This window comes from Oxyura jamaicensis, chromosome 10 (genome assembly GCF_011077185.1).
Source record: "Oxyura jamaicensis isolate SHBP4307 breed ruddy duck chromosome 10, BPBGC_Ojam_1.0, whole genome shotgun sequence".
NCBI lineage: Eukaryota > Metazoa > Chordata > Aves > Anseriformes > Anatidae > Oxyura > Oxyura jamaicensis.
In genome coordinates, this window is record NC_048902.1 from 12,787,129 (window position 1) to 12,808,333 (window position 21,205).

The 21,205-nt window shown below is 37.6% G+C and overlaps 1 protein-coding gene across 4 annotated transcripts in view; it reads right to left on the reverse strand.

Annotated features, from left to right (window-relative positions):
- The window catches only part of IL16 (interleukin 16), a 46,822-nt gene extending 36,286 nt beyond the window's left edge, over window positions 1-10,536 (reverse strand). For 2 of the 4 annotated variants that reach the window (XM_035335331.1, XM_035335337.1), the window contains exons 1-2: window positions 10,344-10,536; window positions 758-811 (exon numbers count right to left, since the gene is read on the reverse strand). In XM_035335331.1, the coding sequence (XP_035191222.1) occupies window positions 758-807 (50 nt within the window). In that variant the 5' untranslated portion in view covers window positions 808-811; window positions 10,344-10,536. The remainder of the gene's footprint in view (window positions 1-757; window positions 812-10,343) is intronic. The other 2 variants (XM_035335330.1, XM_035335332.1) reach the window with 2 other exon arrangements.
- Window positions 10,537-21,205: the final 10,669 nt, after the last annotated feature.

Here is a 21,205-nt window from a genome sequence, read left to right on the forward strand (position 1 = left end):
TTATGTTACACAGAAAACGATATCACAAGTGCTGGAAAAGCTTTATGATTAATTACCGTATTACAGCAAACTGAATTCAAGGTATCGTGGGCATGGACAATTACTTCAAAGTCAATTCTCCAACCCATTCATCTTTACCTCCAGTGCACTCACTGCTTGTCATTTTCTCTTGCCATTCTTATACCTTCAGCATGTCTGATGGAAGTTGTCTGTGGTTTGTAATGCAAACCAAATGTTCCTTCTGTTTCTTTTTTTTTTTTTTCCCCAAGCTTTATTTTTCCAGCTTTAAATCTAAAAAATCCTAACTGAGTCTGCCTTCTGCAAACAAAGTACATGATTTGAGCTGTGCTCATTTGGTTCAAATTTTTGGTTGATATTGAACCAAGCATTTACAAGATGTAAATAATTTGGTGTAGTTCCCAGATTGAATGGGAATGCACTACTGTTAACCAGACAATAGGAAAGTTAAAGCTTCTTTACTAGCAAGAGCAAGATGAGTTTTACATTACCAAGTGCTAATAGCGTGATATCTTGCATGCTTTTTTAATCTAGATCTTGTGATCTTCATCAGATTCGTTACTGAGCAGTACTATTAGAACTGAACTGTTGCAGATGTCAAGGATTTCCAGGCACTAGGAAGAGCAAGAGATTTGGAAATTCTCTAATAAAAGAGCAGAAACTCTCTGAGAGTTGAATTTACAGTTAAAAATAAATAAATCCCTAATTGTAAAATAAAAATTCAAAAGGACGAACTTACAACAGCGAGGCAGACAAACCTGACTCCTGCAGAAGGCTGTTCCTCTTCATAGGCCTGGCAAAAAAAGACAGAGTGAATAATTGAAAACACACTCTCGTGGCATCACGTGACTTGGTTTCAGTAATTCTGCTCAGTACATTGGAACGGAGCTATTGTTTCCTAATTGAAGAAAATGTCAGCAAGGATAGATAAACAAAAGCAATGGGATGCTGTATTGGGGAAACTTTCCAGCAAACTTCCAGCTACCCAAAGGCACTACTCCATTTAAGGGGTTTGTGTAATTTGTTTTTATGCGTCGCTCTCTGGTCCTAGGATTGATGGGGTTCAAACATGTTGAACTTACAGGGGAGCATGGGGGGAATCTGTATTAATCAAAGGCAGGATTTTCTGCTGGGGGGTGAGATGGCAAGCATGTTTCACATAATTTTTGTCAGACATTTTAAACATTAAGCTAGTAACAATTTCATAGGCAGCTTCTGCTCCAGGAGCAAAATAATAATAATAATAATAATAATAGGAGCTACTTTGTGAAGACTAAAACATGGAATTGGCATTCAAAAGTGGCATGGTCCCTTTAACCTGCTAGTTTTTAAATACTCTCCCCTTCATGGGCTAGACTGCATCTTTGTGATCCAGCCTTATCAAGGACTTGGAAAATTGTTGCTCCTTCCACAGAGTATGTGGGAAATGAGAACTATACCACAGATTGCCCATTTTCTCAATTGCGCCTTTAATTTGCTGTGAAATAAATTGTTCATAGTCCCTTCTATTATTATTGCAGCTCCTCTCGCCAAAACACTGCTTGAGTTGCATCCATGGTCAGTGGTGGGAGCAGGTAGCCACCTTTTTGCCATGTCCCTAGGCATGCTCAGCTGTTTTTCATTCATCAGTCTGCTCTTTCCCACCTGTCAATCCCTAGCTCTGCTCAAACATCAATGATTAGCAATCTTGCTTCAGAAACCTACTTTCTCTCAATGAATTGGTGTGGCTGCTTTCAGTGGAAAGTAGGAACAGGTTACATAGAAAGTTTGTAAATTAAAAAAATAAAAATAAAAAATCTCTGAGACAGCTATCACTAATTCACTGAAACAGTGAGACCTCTTTGGAATGTTCTCACAAGCCATGCATCCTATACTTTTCCAGAAAATGTAAACAGAAAACAGAATTTTACGTGTGGCCCTGTCTGGTCATGGAAATGGGCAACAAGAGTGTTTAGACACCTGCTGCTCTTTGCATTATGTGGCTTTGAGGATCCTGGTTTTATTGGTCTCTCACTAAACTCTCAAAAGAGAGAGAGTTTAAAAAGGGTTGTAAAAATTTTGCTGACATGGTCTCATGTTTAGTGGTCTCCCATGACTTCTAGATAAAATGTGAACTGTGAAGACAAGCATCTGCTCCAGGAGAATGACATACTGGGACAAAAAGTGAAGCTGAAATTTCTGCTTCAGGGCACCTACAGGAGCCCTGAAACTCTGCACCTGATAATAGAATAGTGTTTAACTTGTATTTAAGTATTTACAAAAAGAAGATAAATTGCCATTGTTTTCCCAGCTAATGGGTTTTTAGGTATTAGTTACCCTGGGGAAATATGTTGTAAAGGACACGGTTTTAACTTGAATCACTAGATGACAATAAACTTTACCACAGTCTTTTACATACTAATCTTTAGAAGAATCATGATTTGACACTGAGTAGTGAACAGTGGATATCAAGTAGCTTTCCCGGAAAGGTCAGAAATAGGGATATGACTTTCTGTTTTAGGAAACAGTTCTTCACTGTGTTTGAATAAAGAGGATATTGGCCTTCTTTATAAAATGGAATTTTATAAGTTCTTGTACTGTGAAAATGAAACATCAATGAAGAAGCAGAGCCACGTACTGTTTACCATTTAACTGTCTTACACTGTAGCACACACATGTTTTTGTTTAGCAATAGAGAACTCATTCACGCAAAATCTCAACAGTCCCTGTATTTTGATCCAAACTGATGGAGGTGGAAGCTCAGAAGGATTGGAAAGCCTTTTTTTTTTTCCTTTTTTTTTTCTTTTTTCTTTTTTTTTTTTTTTAATTCCCACTGTCATATGCTGTTGCATTTCCTGACTATGGGCTGAATTCTGTAGTTCCTAAGCCACTGGGAGTTTTGTTCATTCAGAATTTGGATGTCTGCCAGGGCCAGCAGCAGAAACATAAATATCACAAGGAGGGGCTGTTTTTTCTTGATGTTTCACTGTAACCTTTTGCAATTTTTTCCATCTTCTCTGTACAGTAATTGTTCAGTGCCCAGTGGTGAACAGAAAAGCACGTTTTAAGAAGCCATAAGGAAAAGGAGCGAGAAACTCTGCTGCGCCTGCCGTGTTGCACTAATGGTATGCTTTGATATTGGATCCTGTGGTCAATCTTCATTACAGAGCTCAAAGTTATCGTACTAGGAAAAGGCCAATGAACACTGATCAGAGGCTGGGATTTTGTTTGAAAAGATTGAAGTGATGTGAACTCTCTCTACAGAAAGAAGCTGAATCGTTAAAGGTTTATGAAATAATAGTTACTATGAGGAAAATCAGCTGTATTTCTTTACTGTCTTCTCATGTAAGGGACAGGAAAGGAAGAATGCAATAAAATGAAGAGTTCAAATAAATAAAAGGAAATACTTGAAATCTAAAGCATAATTAATATGAGGAACGAGAATGTAGCAGAAATTATGAGGTCTTTGAAGTTAGCTGTTTTGCCTTTGATTTCAGTGGGACAGAGATTTCACCCCAAGAGGTGAGTAGATAAAAAAAAATATCTGCAGTTAAAGGGAATAGCATGCAGTAGGGGCAGCAACTGTTGCTTCAGAATAAAAGTCAAACAGTACCATTCACAGGTAGAGTGATACTTCTGCCCTGGGGTAGCATCCTAGTTAACACAAACTGGAGACACTTTTCTGAGAAGGCAATAGAGGAACCATTTAATTTATTTTTTTTTTTATGAGAGTTCTTTTCTTTTGCCTAAAATCAAGATGTGTCTGGAACCACAGCAGATACAGGAGCTGATCATTCCGTCCCTTCAAATTATTTTCCAAATCCAAAGATTTGGATTGTACAGGACAAATTTACGGATTATTCAGTACCAAATATTTTGCCCGTTGCTACTGGTGATAACCTTTTCCAAAAAGCAACATATAAATTTAAACAGAACATTTGCACTGGGCAAAGCAAATCTAAGTAATGATGGAACTTAGCCTCTGTCCTGATCCCCACCCAAGTCCAAGCAGTGCTTGTGTTAATAGGAGAGAAAGCCAATAGTTTGAGGTGTTCTAGTTTTTGTCCTGTCCTTACATTGCTCAGCAAACTGATGAATTAGTTTTGCCTTGAGCACAGTCAGAGTTTTCACACATTGCCACGTTCCAGACAACAGTTACATTGCACAAGACAGTCTTTTCCCTCATTGCTGCTAAGCCAGGACTGGATTAGTCATCTCTGTCTTGGGTTTTGCAGCTTTCACACTGCCCTTCCATCCATCAAAACAGAGCAACATAAGAACTGGCACATTGCGTCACCCTATAAGCACAGTTAATCCAGTATGTTTCTCCAGCAATGGCTAATAGCAATTGCTTCAATAGAATTATCTTGCAAAAAAAGTACTCAAGAGTTAACTTGCTTTCAGGAAGAGTTTCTTCTGAGTGCCTTGTTGATAAGAGTAGGCTGGCACTCTGAGGTTTTGTATGAATTCCAAAAGTGTTGGAGCTTTATCCATTACGATTGCATAGTATTGTTTTAACAGAAGCTACCTGAGGCCATAATGGATAAGTATTGCACTATGTCAAATTAGGTAAACCTCTTTCTAATTCTTTTTGTCACTTAGTACCTGCTTTTGCCAGGAAGCATAAAGAATTTTTCTTCTACAGATGAAATGAATCTTGTGTAGTGTAACTATAATCTATCAATTTCTGGCTCCCATTAAGTTTTGATTACCCAGAGGCAATGAGTTTCATGTGCTACATAAAAATATACTTATTTGTAATTGTTTCACATTTGTTGCGTCTAAAATTTGTTCAGTTCTTGTACTAGGAAAAATACCCTGCTCTTCAAGTCTTTGTAGAATTCTTTCCTCATTTATCTCTGTACTGATGTCATCCTCTATCCTCTACATACATACTTTTATCTTTCCTTCTTATGACCCTCCTTTCTCTCAGCTTCATGCTGCTCTCATGTATTTGGATCTCCTCCTTTTTCTTCAGATCCTTTTTTAAAAATCGACTTCCTTGTGTGAGCTTTATTACCCGACTCTTTCATAATGGTATCCAGTTCTGCAGCCTCCTAGACTCTTTTCCAATGGAGTGCCACCCTGTCAGTTAATTAAAGTTCCTAGACCTGGTATTCCCAAATACTTTGCATGAGATGCGCTTTCACTGTGCATGATTACTAACCTTATTCAGGTGTTCTTGCTTGTTGTAGTGCCTTAGAGAGAACCTGTAAAATAGTGCTTATGTAGGTCTGTGGACGAAGTTTTAATACTAAGCATATGCTCATCAAAAGGTACTTTTGCTTCATCACCCAAACTCTGTTACTCTATGCTACAATGCTTTGTTTACAGAAAAGTAACCTATGTGATATAAATACTGCATTAAAAGCATGTCTAATTGAACAATAACAGCAGTGTCAGTGGGTAGTGCATTGACTTTAGCCATGGTATGGTGTATAGCAACAATGGTACTCTTTAAACATGAGGTTTTGAGTTGTGTTTATGATTTCAATATTTTGGTACTGGGTCTGTAGACTGCATAAATGATTATGTTGGGCTTAGAGAGATACTACAGGATGTTTGTGTCTGAACTATGAAATTACTAAATAGCTGGTACTGAAGACAAGGTCCATCAATTTCTTTAAAGCCATTGACCAAAACAGAATTTATAAGTTACTGCAGCACAAGAGTAACAGAAACAGTATGTGAGCTCCCCTGTATGGTGTCATTCTAATTTAAAACAAATATTTTAAAAAGTTATGACTTTACCTCCTCATTCCCCATTTCCAGTCACATAATGTTCCTTTTTAATCTGACTTTGCATTCCTTTTGATTTATATTCCCCTGAACTCTAGGCTGAAATAAGGGGCCCTTTAGGTTGAATGAAAGGGGAATTATCAATTGCCAGAACTATGATTTATCAGGCAAAAAAGTAAAGGGCAAAAGAAAAATGAATTTACTCCACATATAAAAATCATATGAAAATTTTCTCTGTATTTTTCATTAGTTCAGTATAAAAGGTTTAGACCTGTCTGATGCTGCATTTTTATTGTGAGTCTCTGCATTTTGCCATATTTGTTGCTACTACCTTTTCCTTTATGCCTTGAACAGAAAGATAGGAATGAACGGAAGTAATGAAAGATGGATATATTTAATCCATTTGAGTACTAGTGGCAGAATTTGCTCCATATTTTACTTTCTGGCACAGGCACCACTTTCTATAGCCTGATCTCAGTCTCACTGAAGTCTGGGGCTTTTTATCACTTAGCATCTCACAGGTAGTGTGCATGGTCCTGTCTTGTTTGCTGGGTTTGCTATTTTTTTGTTTTTAATTTAGCATTGTCAGTGGTTGATGAGAAATTATGCAATCTCTTTCTTGTAGATATCCATGCCTGAATATCTTTACTGCATTTATAAATACCGTAGTCATTTAAGTTGCAAGGCTTTAGCTAAAGCTACTTCTTAGTATTTGTCATTCCTGGTGCCTCAAAGAGGCACAGCTACTTAATACAGCCACTTCTCTGCACTAACAATATCTTGACGCACATTTCTTCTACTTTACTGTGTCTCTAAGGCTGTGACAATCAGAATGAGTCTGAGTGGATGGTTTTTATTTGTGGTGTTGAAGATAACAGTATAAAGCCCCAGTGGCAGATGCCTCGCTCTTGACTGCATGCATTGCTCACTAGCATCATTGTTGACAGCAAGATGAAACTAAATTACCTTACACGTTTCTTGTGGGTGAAATAATATAGTCTGTCAGAAAAAATAGCTCCCTGGTAAGACGCAAAACATAATGCTCCTGGCACTTCATGAGATCCAATGATACCTTGCCTGTGTGTTTGATTGATGCTGGAGCCAAATTTAGCATTCTAAACAGTCCAGGACCTAGTGTCTTTGGGAGACAACTTTTCTCCCATATTTTGAGGTCAGCCTACACCTTAAGAGCAGTATCTATAAATATCTTGGAGTTAGTGACCAAGAGGCCTCAGCTGAGCATTCCTGACCTTGTGTGTGTAGTTGTTTTTGTTTGTTTGTTTGTTTTCTACAGATTTTAGACTCAGAAATTGTTCCAATTAGTTAGTCTAATTACCTGACAAAAAAAAATTTAACCTATTATTCCTGTATTAATGGCAACAATTTATGCTCCAGGTAAAGCATACCTTTTTTTAAAAAAAAGCATCAAATCCGAATGTGAAGACATTATCCCTCTAGTCTTGAAAACTTGCTGTATCCAGAGAGATTGTTAGTTACTGTTTCTTTTAGACATCTCTGTATCCAAATACACATTTGCATTTATTTACATATTTGTCCAAAAGAGCTTGAATAGTACTGTTATGGCACACTGAAAACCATGATCGCTTCCCTAGTATTTTTTTCATGAAGATCAGTAAGTATTGGTGGGGAGGTGTCATGAAACGATACTGCATTTCCTAATATTGTATTTTTTTTATTATCATTATTTTTTATTATTTATTTATTTTTTATTAGTTTTAATACTGAAAAATAACTGTTGGTTCCACAGTGTCTGTAGTCCAGGGCTCCCAGAGTGGGTAATTGAGATCCATTGCATTAAGAAGTGGAAGGGATACCTTATTCCATACCTTATTCCATAAGAAGTAGTTATAACTCAGATCACAGCTACTATATTTATTTTGCAGCTGATGTAGGGGACAAGAGCAGCTGTGAGATCAGATTATGCAACAGTGTGTCTACCTCCTGACTGGATGTCTGTCTTGTGAATAGGAAAGGCTCTCTGGAAGGCTGTCTGGGTATGTGCAAAAACCTGGTATGTCTGTGAATACGTAAAACAGCATGGTCAGGCTTACAGATAGCCATGTGTTAAAGCAGGCTTAGGACTCAGGGCAGCCACTGAATGACTCTGACACTGGAGCAGAAACGAGCTCTGGAAGGCCCAGTTTTCAGTGTCTTTTCCCTCACATGTACCCATTTTTGAGTAGGAATCAAGAAAATGTCTAGTGTTCTGTCTGTAAGAAAAAATACTAAATCCTTTGTCTCAGCTTGAGTTTCCCAAAAGAAACAGTCTTTTCTAGAATTTGAATCCCAAATGATTGTCCAACATCATGTTCTAAGACAACCATACAACCAACATTGTAACCCAAGATTTCCAGTCTGGCTTTCTTTCCTTTTTCTTCAACATCATTTTAATTGTCTTTTAATTTGTGAAGTGAATCTTAAAAGACTTGACTCAAACATTCAAGAGGTAAGAATACCCAGACTTTTGGGGGTAGCATACAAGAACAGGAGTTTAAAAGTTGGTGGTGGTCGTTTGGCTTTTGTTTTTCCAGTTTCTGGCCAAAACAAAGGATCTCTGTGTATAATATGTTAAGTTTTTGTCAATATCAGTGTAGGCTGACCATTAATCTTGGGCAACAACTTCAAGTACATATAATTGAACCTTATCTACCATATCTAATGCACACTACTCACTCCATAAAACAGTAACAATATGCCCCAGCCCATTTTTCAACAGAGCACTGTACTATGAGTCTGGATATCTCCTTCCAGCTCTGATAGTGACCTGATGCTTTAACATCAGATCAGTTTACTTCCCCGCACTTCTGAATCCCTGTCCTCATCAATGCAAATGAGTTGTGCTTGTTACCTTCTTTCTCAGATGGGTGGGGATTTCTCTGATAAGAAGTACTATAAGAGGAATAAATGATATTCTTTTAATTAGACAAAGCAATTAACTACTCTTAGAAAACAGTAAGTATTTGCTGGTGTCACGTAATGGTGTCTTATACCAACCCATCTCATTATGCAGAATATATTTCAAACAAAGTTTATTCTGTATGGTAATTCCAGAAATATCATAGCAGAAAAATATGCAAGTTATTTCACAGTGTACAGTATGTGTCATACTGTAATACAGGCAAGATAAATGTTATGTTATAAAAGTACTAGAAAAATAAAAGGAGCAGATCATGTCCTTGGTGCTCTCTAACAGCAAAACTGTGTTGAAGTGATAAAGAGGTGATGGTCATTAGGGTCTGTCCCTCAGCACAGATTGAAGCAATTGACAGCCTCAGAGCACTATGTCATCTGTCCCCAGCACAGGATGGTATGGTGGGGGAAGAGGGGATTGTTTGGGCTCCCACTTGCACCCTGACAGCAATCCCCCTGCAGAGAGCCTCTGCACTGCCTGTGTCTCCCAGGGGGCTGCTGGCCAGGAGGTGTGCCCTTGGCTCACAGCATACCAGCTGCACAACAAATGAGGTTACACTGGCAGTATGGACAATATATCATCAATGTGTGTGTTGTACTAGCCTGCGTGTTTTTTTTGTAGGCTCATACTGTATGAATCAGTTACTAATGAGGCTCATAACAGAGGAACTATTAAGTGAGCATTGCATTAATAACGTTGGCACGGTTCCAAGACTACAGATGTTATTTATAGTATATGACTAAACAAATATGCATGCCCTTTGAGTCTGAGACTCTGGACCAATTTACTGATTTCCTGTATAGGCTAGTTCATACAGAGATTCAAGTAAATAGTGCATTTGGACATCTTGCCTGGAAGTATGTTCTGAAACATAATAATCATATTAATATTTAATTTTTAAATGGATTGGAAATGTGCATGTGTTTTCAGAGGATTAGATAGTACTCCTATCCAGTTCTCATGGAGACATACATTTTTCTGCATTTCTTCTTTAAAAAAAAATAAAACATTTAAAGAGTAAAGCTTGCAGCTACACAACATTTGAAGTGAGCAGAAAGGTTAGAAACAATTCTGAAAAATAAACAAACAAACATGTACCTAGCAAAAGCTAAAGAATATCCCATATCCTCTCCTTTATATCCTGTTTTGAAATTAATTCCTGTCTCTTTTTATGAAGATGAATTACTATTGAGATGGAATTTGTAAATTTAAAATGCATTTGAGAAATGAATCATTTGATTTATGTTTTTGTTTCTTTTCTGCCTCCCAATATTGCAGGTTTTAAGAGGCCTTCAAAACAGAAGAAAGCTACAAGCTCACAAAATTCTCTGGTTCAGTCTGCTGACTTTCGTATGTGTCAGGAGAAATAGGAGAAATATACAGCAAAGCAAAAGTGACCAAAGTTAAGGTAACTCCATGTACAGCATCTCTCTTAAATCACAAGACTGATAATTCAACAACAATAACTTCCTTCAAATTTCTCATATAACTTAAAACAGTGAATAGAAAGGCAAGAAAATATATAGCTTGTGAAATACCTCTGGTTTTGTGTCTTACCTGTTTACTCTTCTCATTTAAATTGTCAAATAAAAACAATTGAAAATGATACATACTGACATATAAAAACAATTCACTGTATGATGCAGAAATAATTTTATATAAAAATATTACTTACCATTGCCAAGGTTCTTCTTATTTAAGTTCACTATTATCATTCCTTCTTGGACATGATGTATACAGCAGAGTCAGTTCCCAGTGTGTTAAATACTTGAGAAAATAATAAATGCAGTGTAACTCCACAGTGTTTGGATATTTGACTGTAACTCCTAAGCATTCAAAGTGACTACTCAATATAACAATTTTTCCTCAGCAGAAAATGCCTTGCTATTTGCCAGCAAATCTTTAATGCTTTAGATTGGGTATTTCCAACTACCGCCCTACTTGCTAGGCAGATGTGTATAAAAGAGATGTTATTTCACTGAATCAACCACTGAGATCGTAACCCTTTTCCTGTACCACAAACAGAAATGTAAAACCTCAAACTTTCCTTTTGGACTTTTACTGACTTGTGTCTGTTGTAAGAAAGCAAAACACAACTAGTCCAAGGACTAATATATGGAAAATGTGTTAAATGCTTTAGATCATCTCATTGCTTCTAATCCCTGCAATTCATTGGTTAACTGGCTCGTTCTGTGTTTATGTAGTTGCATGGTACAAATACAACACCTAAATTCCTTGCCCAAAGTTGAAATGATTCATTTATTACTCGTAACCTAAAAAAAAAAAAAAAAAAAAAAAAAAAAGGGGAAAAAAAAAGAAAAAACAGTGCTCATTTAACCCAAGTGAGTGAAAACGCCTTTCATAAGCTCTGCAAGGGTTTTGGGAGGTTGTTCTTTGGTGAATAAAGTCTGTGTAGTGGAGCAAAAAGTTTTGTCTGCGGATGGCAGAATTTAAACTAAAGCAAACAGATAAACCAGGACCCTTCTGCTGCATGAAAGGAAGACAATTGTAAAGGAGGTGCAAAAGTTATTCATATCAGGTCACTTTTGAGAGGGATTCATTCTTTTGGGGAAGGGAGAGGAGGCAGAAGGAAGGAGAAGGACAGGAGGGAGGAGGTATGTTTGTGAGGGTTTCTAAGTCCCTGCCAGTGCTCTGCATTCTGAAATTACATCACTGCTCAGAGTTTGTTTATGTCTTTTTGTGAGGTAATTACTCACCTTAAACATGTCATATATAAGGCTTTCCATCTTCTGTGGGCTTATAAAAATTAATTAATTAAATATTACAGCCACTGTGCAGAAAGTACAAGAGTCAGTAATGACTGAGGGCCATACTAAGTAAGTGGAAACCAGGACCAAATAAAGACATTGCTGGTGCTTCTTTGCCTATACTGAGGAGAAGAAAGGGGGTATATGGTAAGTCACAATTCCATAGAATATACCACAGCGTCTCTGATACTGGCTGTGGAACCAGTCACTTACTGGGAGAAACAGGAATACAATGAGTAACCCTTGTTCTCCTGCCTGTTTTCCAGCCATAATACAAATACCTCTAAGCACAACTCTGATGGGACAGCGGTATTCTGCCTTCATTCATCATCTTCTCCAGATGGGCATTAGGCTTAATCAAATTCTAGCACTAACAGCTTGTTTCAGGACCACAGCTGGAATCAGCATGTCTAGACTAGCACTGATTTATTCCTGGCTCTCAGACCTATGTGCAAGCTACTATTCCATATGCTTTTTGTTAGAGGTAATAATGCCATTTCACAGCATAACTTTCTTTTCTTCTTCTTCTTTTTTTTTTTTTTTTTTTTTTCTTCTCCTCTTTTTATTGAAGTAAGAATTTATTTCGGTTATGTGGGAAAATGCCCTGCCCCTGCTCTGGACAAGACTACTGCCAGTTCTGCTGGTATAGAGCAAGCTTACAGATAAACAAAATAAAGTTCATGAAGGAAACAGTTAAATTTTTTGACTGCTTTCACTCTGTCACAGAAAATGCTAAACACATTTGTAAGTTATATAAAACTGCATCAGTTCATATTTTCCCTTGCTGGTTTCACAGCCCAGAACAGCATAAGGACCTAGTGACATCTTTAGGCTCTCAGGAGTCTAGTAATAAAAATAAAAATCCTCCACAGAAAACAACACTGTTTCACTCCACACCCTCCCACTGCTGGGCAAATGAGTTTCCCATTTTCCTCACTTATCCTCAGACTAAACAATGTTGAATTTACAAATCTGACATCTAATTACAGCAAGCACTAGGAACCTAGGAACCACAAAGGTTGGTGTATATCACTGTCCATAGTTCACAGGACAGCCTTCAATATGGAATGTCACATATTCAGGAGAGAAACCTCTGCCTTAAATTACATCTGAGCGATATATGCACTGAGGTATGATATAGCCCTAAACTGGATGGGTGTGTACATTGGGGGTTCCACTGCCATAAATTAACCTCTGATTTTAGTCTTTCTAGTTTACTGTGTAAGTGATAATGTCAACAGCATCGTGTATGTCTGACAGTGGTCTGCAGAACATGGGGTAAATACTGCAGGGGAGGCAAATAATGGATGTCCAACAGCGTCAACAATCCTGACAGCAAAGCTGAAGGAACTAAGCTGGTGAGCTGTGCCTGCAGTGAGGGAAAAGTGGGATATAAAGTCATGTGGGGGAGCACTGGGATAACTGGTGTGGGACTGCAGAGGGTTGATCAGCTCTGAGATGTGCAAGTGTGGGGCATGGGGAAATGGAAGGGATTAAAGGAAGGGAGATCTCAGGTTAGGGTGCTGGACTGGACCTGGGGAAGCGGGTGAAATTTGAATAGAAGGTGATGGGTACAGACACCGGCTGAGTGTAAACCAGATAGGAAGTGGTATGGATTGGGCCCTGCAGACTAGGGTCAGGGGAGAGCAGAGAGGAGGCTTGGTGAGGAACTGCCATTTTTCTCTACAGTAACAGGGAAATGACGCATTTGTGCTGGAAAGTGGCCCATCAATAGGCTGTATGTCGTTTTTAAGCCATTCATCTATAGATACGGCGAAGGTAAGTGCCTCCCGCTATCCTTGTTTACAAACTTATGAACTGAGGAGCAGATTAAGTTGTTTAGAGGAAAAGAAAATTAATTGCAAGGATGTCACGATTCTGACACCCTTTAAAAAATCTTTCACTTTATAGAAGTTTATCTATGCCTTTAAATCCACTTTAATTCCCTATTTTAGGTGATTTTCAAAGAATGAAAGCAAAATAAGCTATTCTTAAAACAGAGAATACGTTATTGATGTATTTGATGGTATTGTTATTATTTCCAGTATTATTTTCCAATCCATCTTTAATATAGCCTGACATCTTGTTTGCTTTTTTTGACCACTGCTGTTCACTGAGTAGAAATTTCCATTAAGCTGTCCACAGTAACGCCTAAATCTTTTTCTTGAGTGATTTTGCAAACCATCAGTGTATATGAATAGTTTGAATTGTTCCTTTCAATGCACATTACTTTACACTTACCTACGCTAAATTTAAGCTGCCATCTTGTTGCCCAGACCCTTCCTTTAGCTTTTGTTTATTTCTTTTATTGTAAAGTCAAACACTTTACACTATTTAGAATATATATCTAATGATACCTCTAAAATTATAACTTCATCTCCTTTTGTAATGTTTTTAATAAAGAATTTAATGGAAATTGGCTCTTGAAACTGTATGGACAAATACAGCCAGTCTAGCTATAGGCAAAACTAGCATTTACCTAGAGCAGCAGAATGTTTGGGAGTGAGAAAATTGTAATCCTACTGTGCAAGAGGAGTCTTCTCCAGTCTCCTGAGAGCGGTGTGGAATAATTCAGTAACACCTGAATTCAGTAAAGCAGCTCCTAGGTGCTTTGAGCCTATCTACTGAACCCACGTGTTGTTCCATGCATCCAATCTCCCTTCTCCTTCCTGCTTCCTTGATGCTGGGGAAGCAGCATGTGCAGGTCTCAGACTACTCTAGCAAATGGAAATGAGAAGAGACTGGAGGACTGCAACCCTTTTCTCTGGCTAGCCCCAGGCCACCCACCACCCTTACTGTGGATGCAGACTTGGAAATGTGTGTGTGCCCCAGGTGTTAAGGGGGAACAGTGTCCTTACCACTGAATAAAGCGGTACATGATCCACTCTGCCCAGGTAGGGCATCCACTCTCTTTAGAACAGATGTTAACAAGGTGGAAAGAGTTCAGAAAAAAAAATAATAATTATATATATATAAAAAGTCTGAGGAGTGTGTATTGAAGTAGGAGACTAAAGAATCTGTTTTATTTTTTTTTTCCGGCAGATTGTTGCAAGATGATTTCTTTGCTGTCTGTGTACATAACTTCATGACACAGAATTCAGAGGACTGGGATGGAAAGACAGACTTATCTGAATCAGAAATACAATTTTTTAAAATGTTCATAATTTAAGGTAATTAAAGCATTCTGGAATGTTTATTCTGCTTTGTGCAATTTGCTACAGCAGCAATGGGTTTGGGGTATTATAGCTGATCTTCAACAGCTGTTACTCTTGTAACCAATTTGAAGAGCTATTCAGTTGTTTTTACAAAAGCCTGCCCATCTATTCACACTTTGCATTAATGTTCTTCTGGATTGGAAGAATGTAACACAGTAATTTGGCAAAATTGGGTAAAATAGATTCACCTCACTAATGGTTTGTTTTCTTTACCTAAGAGAAGCTATTAATTATACCTCCCCTGGTGCTGCCCTGATTGTACTCAACATGAAAATGGTACATAGACCATGAATTCAGGGCTGTAAATGCAATACACTTTTTATTCCATAACTTGAGGCATACCGGGATCTTTGAACAGTAACAGGAACGATATGCAACAAACTATTTTTAAGTTTTGCAAGGATCTATTTATTTTTTAATCTCTAAAATACTCTTTCAAGTGAACATTTTAAACTTGGATCAACTGGGGAGAAAAGTATCAGCATAAAACTTCATAGACTGTTACTGAAGAATATAATTATAGCTATATCTGGCTACTAAACTGAAAAGATGATTTATTGTTTATTTCTGTGGGGAAAATCTCTGTTCACATTCAGATGCTTCATGTCATAATATATTCTTCCCAGGAACAGTTAGCCATACAAAATTTAAAATATTTTGAACAGCTTTAGTTTATGTTCTTCTTTTTCTCATTAGTTTTGGTTTCATGGATATGTTTTGCAGGCTCTTTAAGAACTTTTTCCTTGCCTTCAGTTTCAACATCACTGTCCCACCCTCAGGAAGCATGTCTTAGCCAATGGTGCTGTTATGTTGCAGGCACAAGGTCTCCATCTGATGAATACTCTCTTCATGGCAGTTACACAGGAGAATTGTCCTCAGTTAATTACACTGTTCCTTTAGAAAAATTGCCCTACCCCAGCACATTAATATGTTCTCTTTGTAGAATAACTTGAAATATGATTGAAGAATCATTATTGTGCATTTATACTGACTCTGACATCTTTCTTTACAATATGAAGCTTGTGTTGTTGCAGAAAACCTAAAATTACTATAGGTTACATGGACCGACCAAATAACCTGCATCACCTACATGTAACATTTAACTTCTGAAACCAAACAGCTAACGGTTGTGTTGTGTAACAGGTCAAATGTGTGGTATAAATCAACTTTGTTTCAATTCTTTTTGTGATGAATGAATGTTCTGTTCTCAGACATAATTGCTTTGATGAAATGGTTGCTCACATTAGCCATACAGTGCAAATGGCTACACCCCAAATCCTTGTTAAGCTAATTTCATAGAAAGCAGGAATTTGTGTTGGTGTTTCTGAATTCTATGTTAAGCCTAGTGTTCAGTAGAAACCATTCACAAGTCCCAGAGCGTGATACTGTTTAAAATCACTTAGCACTTCAGGACAAAATTCCATAACCGCCTAACATGGCATAATCAGTTGATATATGCAGTTAGATATTAATTAGCATGGGATAGAGGAAAATGTTGAAATACAAGCACTGCTGGAAGCATCAACATTTTCAATGAGCAGTGAGAACAGTAAGCTATGTTCTATCAAAGGTCATGCGCTGCAATTATTGAGATAGTTGTGTGGATGCCTTTTAAACAAATTTTCACTTGTGCCTGCAAAAAGAATGTGGGTAAAAGAGAACAGATCCTGAGTATTTTTGTCATGATGGAGTTATCAATATTATTATTAATTAAACCTGTGAATTTTGGTGTGATTTGACACCAAATATATGCAGAAAGATTTTGTGGTACATTTTAGAATGCCAGGACATTTATGAACAATAACATTTTCTTTGCAATATTTATATGGTGCTTTGGTCAGCACCTAGAAAACCTCCACAAAGTATTTCTTACTATATTCTTTACAAAGGAGTTATGCCCATTTATCAGGCAAGGATGCTAACACATAGGTATGGTAAACGAAGGATGAAAATGCACCTGTTATATGTATGACATATGTATGACAAAGTGTGAAATAGGGTACTGCTACCCATGGTAGCTAGGGAAATGGAAGGAGTTTTCACTTTCTTTAAAACAGTGACCAGAAATACAAAGATCAAGCCTAGGGGATTTTTGGCCATGGTATTCTCCTTATTTATTACCTGTATCTACCATGATCACTAATCAAAGATGGTGCCATAAAAGCAAAAGACAGAGTTAGTTACAGTCCTTCACCTGGGCTTCATCCATTTACCATGTACAGAGAAAACTAGTCCACCCCCACTTTTGTAAGAATTATGGATTAATATTTTATTATGAGTTGTGATTTTATTTCATAACAGGTATGAGCATGAACTTGTTATGCTATGCAGCTTTGTGACTGTCTGATCACTGGGTGACTTCCTCATCCTCTGAAGCTTGTTTCTGGACTTACCAAGGATATTATAGATGACCACTTTCTTCAGGGACTTGTTAGGCTGGGGTTAACTGTTGTTTGCAGTTTCATACCTCGATCTTCCCCTTTATCTTGGTTGGCTTCCCCTCTGTAGGAAACAAGGTGGGAGGCATTCAACATGGTCATCTGCTCAATGTGTCCTAAGGGGAGTTATCACACTGACTGGCTTAAGAGGACCAAAGAGCACAGCCTCATAATTTGGCCTGACTGAGTGACTTCTCAGCCACAAGTAGAACCTGAGGTCAACTGGATTTGTGGACAGAATTGTGCATCAAGCAGAAAGGGGAAAGATGATGGACAAGAAAAAAGGGGACATGATGAAGCATAAAATGTAGCTAGAGTGTTATTCTGGATTACCGCGTGATGTGAAGTCATTTGTAGTCAGCCTTGAGTATGAGTATGTCCAGGACCACACAAGATTACACTGAAAGAACAGGTAGTTTCAAAAGAAACCAGTTTAATATTCTTAGATGAGGTAAGATTGTTCTCCTTCATGCACTGAACTACATGTTATTGCTGTGCCAACATTTAAGTACCTAGTATGTGTATGTGTGTATAGAGCTAATTCACTTTTATTGTATGTATACATATATATATACATACATGCATGCACAGATATATATTTGGCAAAATATAACTTTTATGGTCAATTAAATTCACTGGTTACTTGCAAGACTATAATACATCTTGGGTGTTCTGGCTGAACTGATGCTGCCAAAATTGTCAGCAAAAAGACCGGAAAAGCTGATGAACCTTAAACTTTTCCCCAAACAACTGCTCAGTTGTTTCTTCAGGATATAGAAGAGGCACAAAGCCCAAGCAAGAGAGGAGTGGTAGGAAACCAGGGAGGAAGGATAGAAATTGCTGTCTGATGTGGATTTCACAAACTGCTGTGTTTAATTTTTTAAGAGGCCCTATAACAATAATCCATGCTAAATAGTGTTTCAGGAGTTTTAAGAGTTTTATTAAATATTGCCTATAAAGGACAGATAACTCAAGCTTTAATTCAGAGCTTTGTTTATTCACTAGTTTCTTGCTTTCATGCTGTTTCATGATATAATTTTTTTTATATATAAATTCTGCATGCAACATTTTCAGAAACAGATAAATGCAATTTTTGAAGGTGTTTTACATAGACTGAGATCTTCAAAGGCATAGATCACCTAACTACTGAAAGTTTTAATGTGAACAAGCTGCAGAAACAACTCTTTGGCTCTTCAGGACTGGTGCCACTTTTGGAAATGGGATTTATGCTAAAAGCTGGTTAGGTATTTTTAACTGGTGTGCCATATAATTAAATAACTATATATATATATAAATAAATGCTGGCATGTATAATTCTTATTCCCTTCTGTGGGCTTGTCAGACCCACAGAGACAGCACTGTGGTTTGTGGGCTCTTCTCCTAGCAACTCCTATTAACGTCAGAATTACTTGGGCAGCTGCATCTTTATACCCCACACTGAGAATTTACTAGTTGGTGCTGGTTTACGTGTAGAATTCATATGCCTCTATCTCTGGTTATTTGCACCAGGTCTACTTCAATTTCCTGTCATCTTTCAACTACTTTTAATAACAACTTTAGGCTATTGCTTACTGAGCATCTCTGCTGTAGTTGTTCCTATGTGGGAAATAGATAAAGGTATGGTCCCTGCCCCAAGGAGCCTATAATTAAAACAAGACCAGCATTATAGAAACGTATATACTCGCTGGCCTGTAACTGGATGGTCTGTTTAGTTTTGTTTTGACGTACGGTATGAAGCAGCATTTAACAGATGTTGGAAAATGAGCTCTCTGAGCTTCTCATATAAACATACAGCAGAGATGCATGTGTATGAATTAATTTCATCAGTGAATGTGGGTATTAATGTCATCAAGCATTTTCTAATGCTTGTGCCTATCCTGTTGCACTTTGAGACCTCCTAGTCAAATATATATATATGTATGTATAAACTTCTTGAAAGAAAGCTAAAGTGACTGTCATGGCAATGCTTTCTAGCACAGCACTGATTATTTTGTTCTGTCACATAAAAGGCATTGCCTTGTACAAGCCCACCATTTTTTAATTGCTTTATCACATACCCTCCATTTAAAAAAAAAAGGGGGGGGGAAGGGGTCTCTCCCTTCTTTATAACAAGTTGTCCCTCTCATTATAAGCAGTGCTACACCTGTTATGCAAATCTTGTAGTTGGCATTATTAGGGCTGCACATTTCCCTGCTGAAATAGCACACATCACAGCAAGGTGACACATCACAGCAAGGGTCTTTCCACCCTTTACTCTTACCCAGGGGAATACAGTATTAGAATTAGGATAAGATTCCCTTTTACTACTTCCAAGATGAAGCCAAGCCAGCATGATACAAGGTGCTTGTCCCTCTTTATACTGCATACAGGCAAGGAATCTAAGGGAAAGCAGTTTAGGCAGGGAATGGAGGCAAGACCAGAACAGAAGAGAGGTGTAGATGACAAAACAACATAGAGATTTCTTAAATTCCACTTTTATTTGATGCCTTCTGCATTTCATGTCTTATGTATTCCTCATCTGTGGCCCCCTTAGTTTAGTTTTCATGCTTAAAATATCTAAGTGTTTCTAAAGAAAGTTTTAGAAGGACCCTCCCTTCCATCCCAAATTACAGCATTTATGCAATATTAATTTAGGGTGAGTGGGCACAGATGTTATCAAAATCACCCTTTTACCTGCCAACTCCACCAAAGTTTCGAGTGCTTGGATATATTCTTCCACTGCTGTGTGGAATTTCTTATTGTAATGTTCTCTGTGCTTTTCTTTTTTCTTTTTTCATTTTTTCAGATATCCAGTTATTAAGTCTGCATATGGCTTCCTCCTCTGACCAGCTGACTGAGCTAAAATAGTACCTCCTGACAATCAGAAAATAGAAAGCAGCCTAGGAAGATACTGGTGTGATTAGAGTGAGGGACGAGGAACTTGGACTGAGTGCTAGAAGAGGACTTTATAATCATTGCAAATCAGTCGGTTTGTGAAGATGACATGGCAGAGAAGTGAGGTGAAATATGATATGGAGGATCATGCAGAAGAGTAGGGAAAGTGAAAAGGCAGATGTATAACTGGATTTTCATTTTTCCAGTGTTACTTCTGTGTCAGTTAACTAGGAAGATCAGGGCTTTCTTAAATTCCATACTTCTTCTTTACTTCAATATTGTGCTGTTAATATACATCACACAGCAAAATGTATGCAGATGCGAGTGCTCTCTATACCTCAGGCCTCCAAAAAGCTATATCAGCACGGCACCAAATCTGAACTAATGCACCCTGTCTCTTAGTGGGGACTAATAGCTCAGGATTAGCTTCATGCTAACAGCTTTTGAGCTGCCTGGAAGTGAGTTTTATCTGCCCACAATGTACTTTGTAGACCTTTCCTTACTGGGTGTAATTTGGAAGAAGCATTAAGAGCTTTCTTAAGACATTTTGCTTTTTCATTGTTATATGTCAAAGTGCTTTGCAAATGAGGCAATATGAATCGCTGTCCATATTTCATGGATTGCAAAACCAAAATACAGTGCATGCCCTTACTTGCTCAACGGTCAGGTCTAGAGCATGGTTCAGATCTCCATTACTCCATCAATTTAGGCCACACTGTGGCAGTCACAGGATTGTTCAGATTCTGTGCTAATATTCAGTCCCATAAAGCTTTATATTAAACCCAGTGTTTACCAATAAATGTCCACATGTCCACACTGGTCAAATTAGAAACACTACAGTTCATTCATGAAGCCTGATTTTTTTCTAGTTAATTATCCACAACATCAAAGTAGAATTATGTCAATCTATTTTCAAAATGTGCAGAATTTTAATCTCTCCAAATTGGTGTAAAAAACAGCAGTGCCCCTATAAAAACATGCATCATTTGCTGCATATCAGGTTTCATAAATTTATGTAGAAAGTATTACTTTCTTCAAAAACATACTTTTTCTGTAAGTATGTTTTTTTGTTAGAAATTAATATTCCAATTCATTTTAAGAAATGGATTGCCTGCAAAGCAAGTATGTTAAACTTGCTTCTATCTACCATCGTTGCTTAACTCAATTTTATTTTCTAAAAAGATGATAAAACATTGATCACATTTCCTAGCCCAAAATTCAAGTCTGATTTCATCTAGTTAG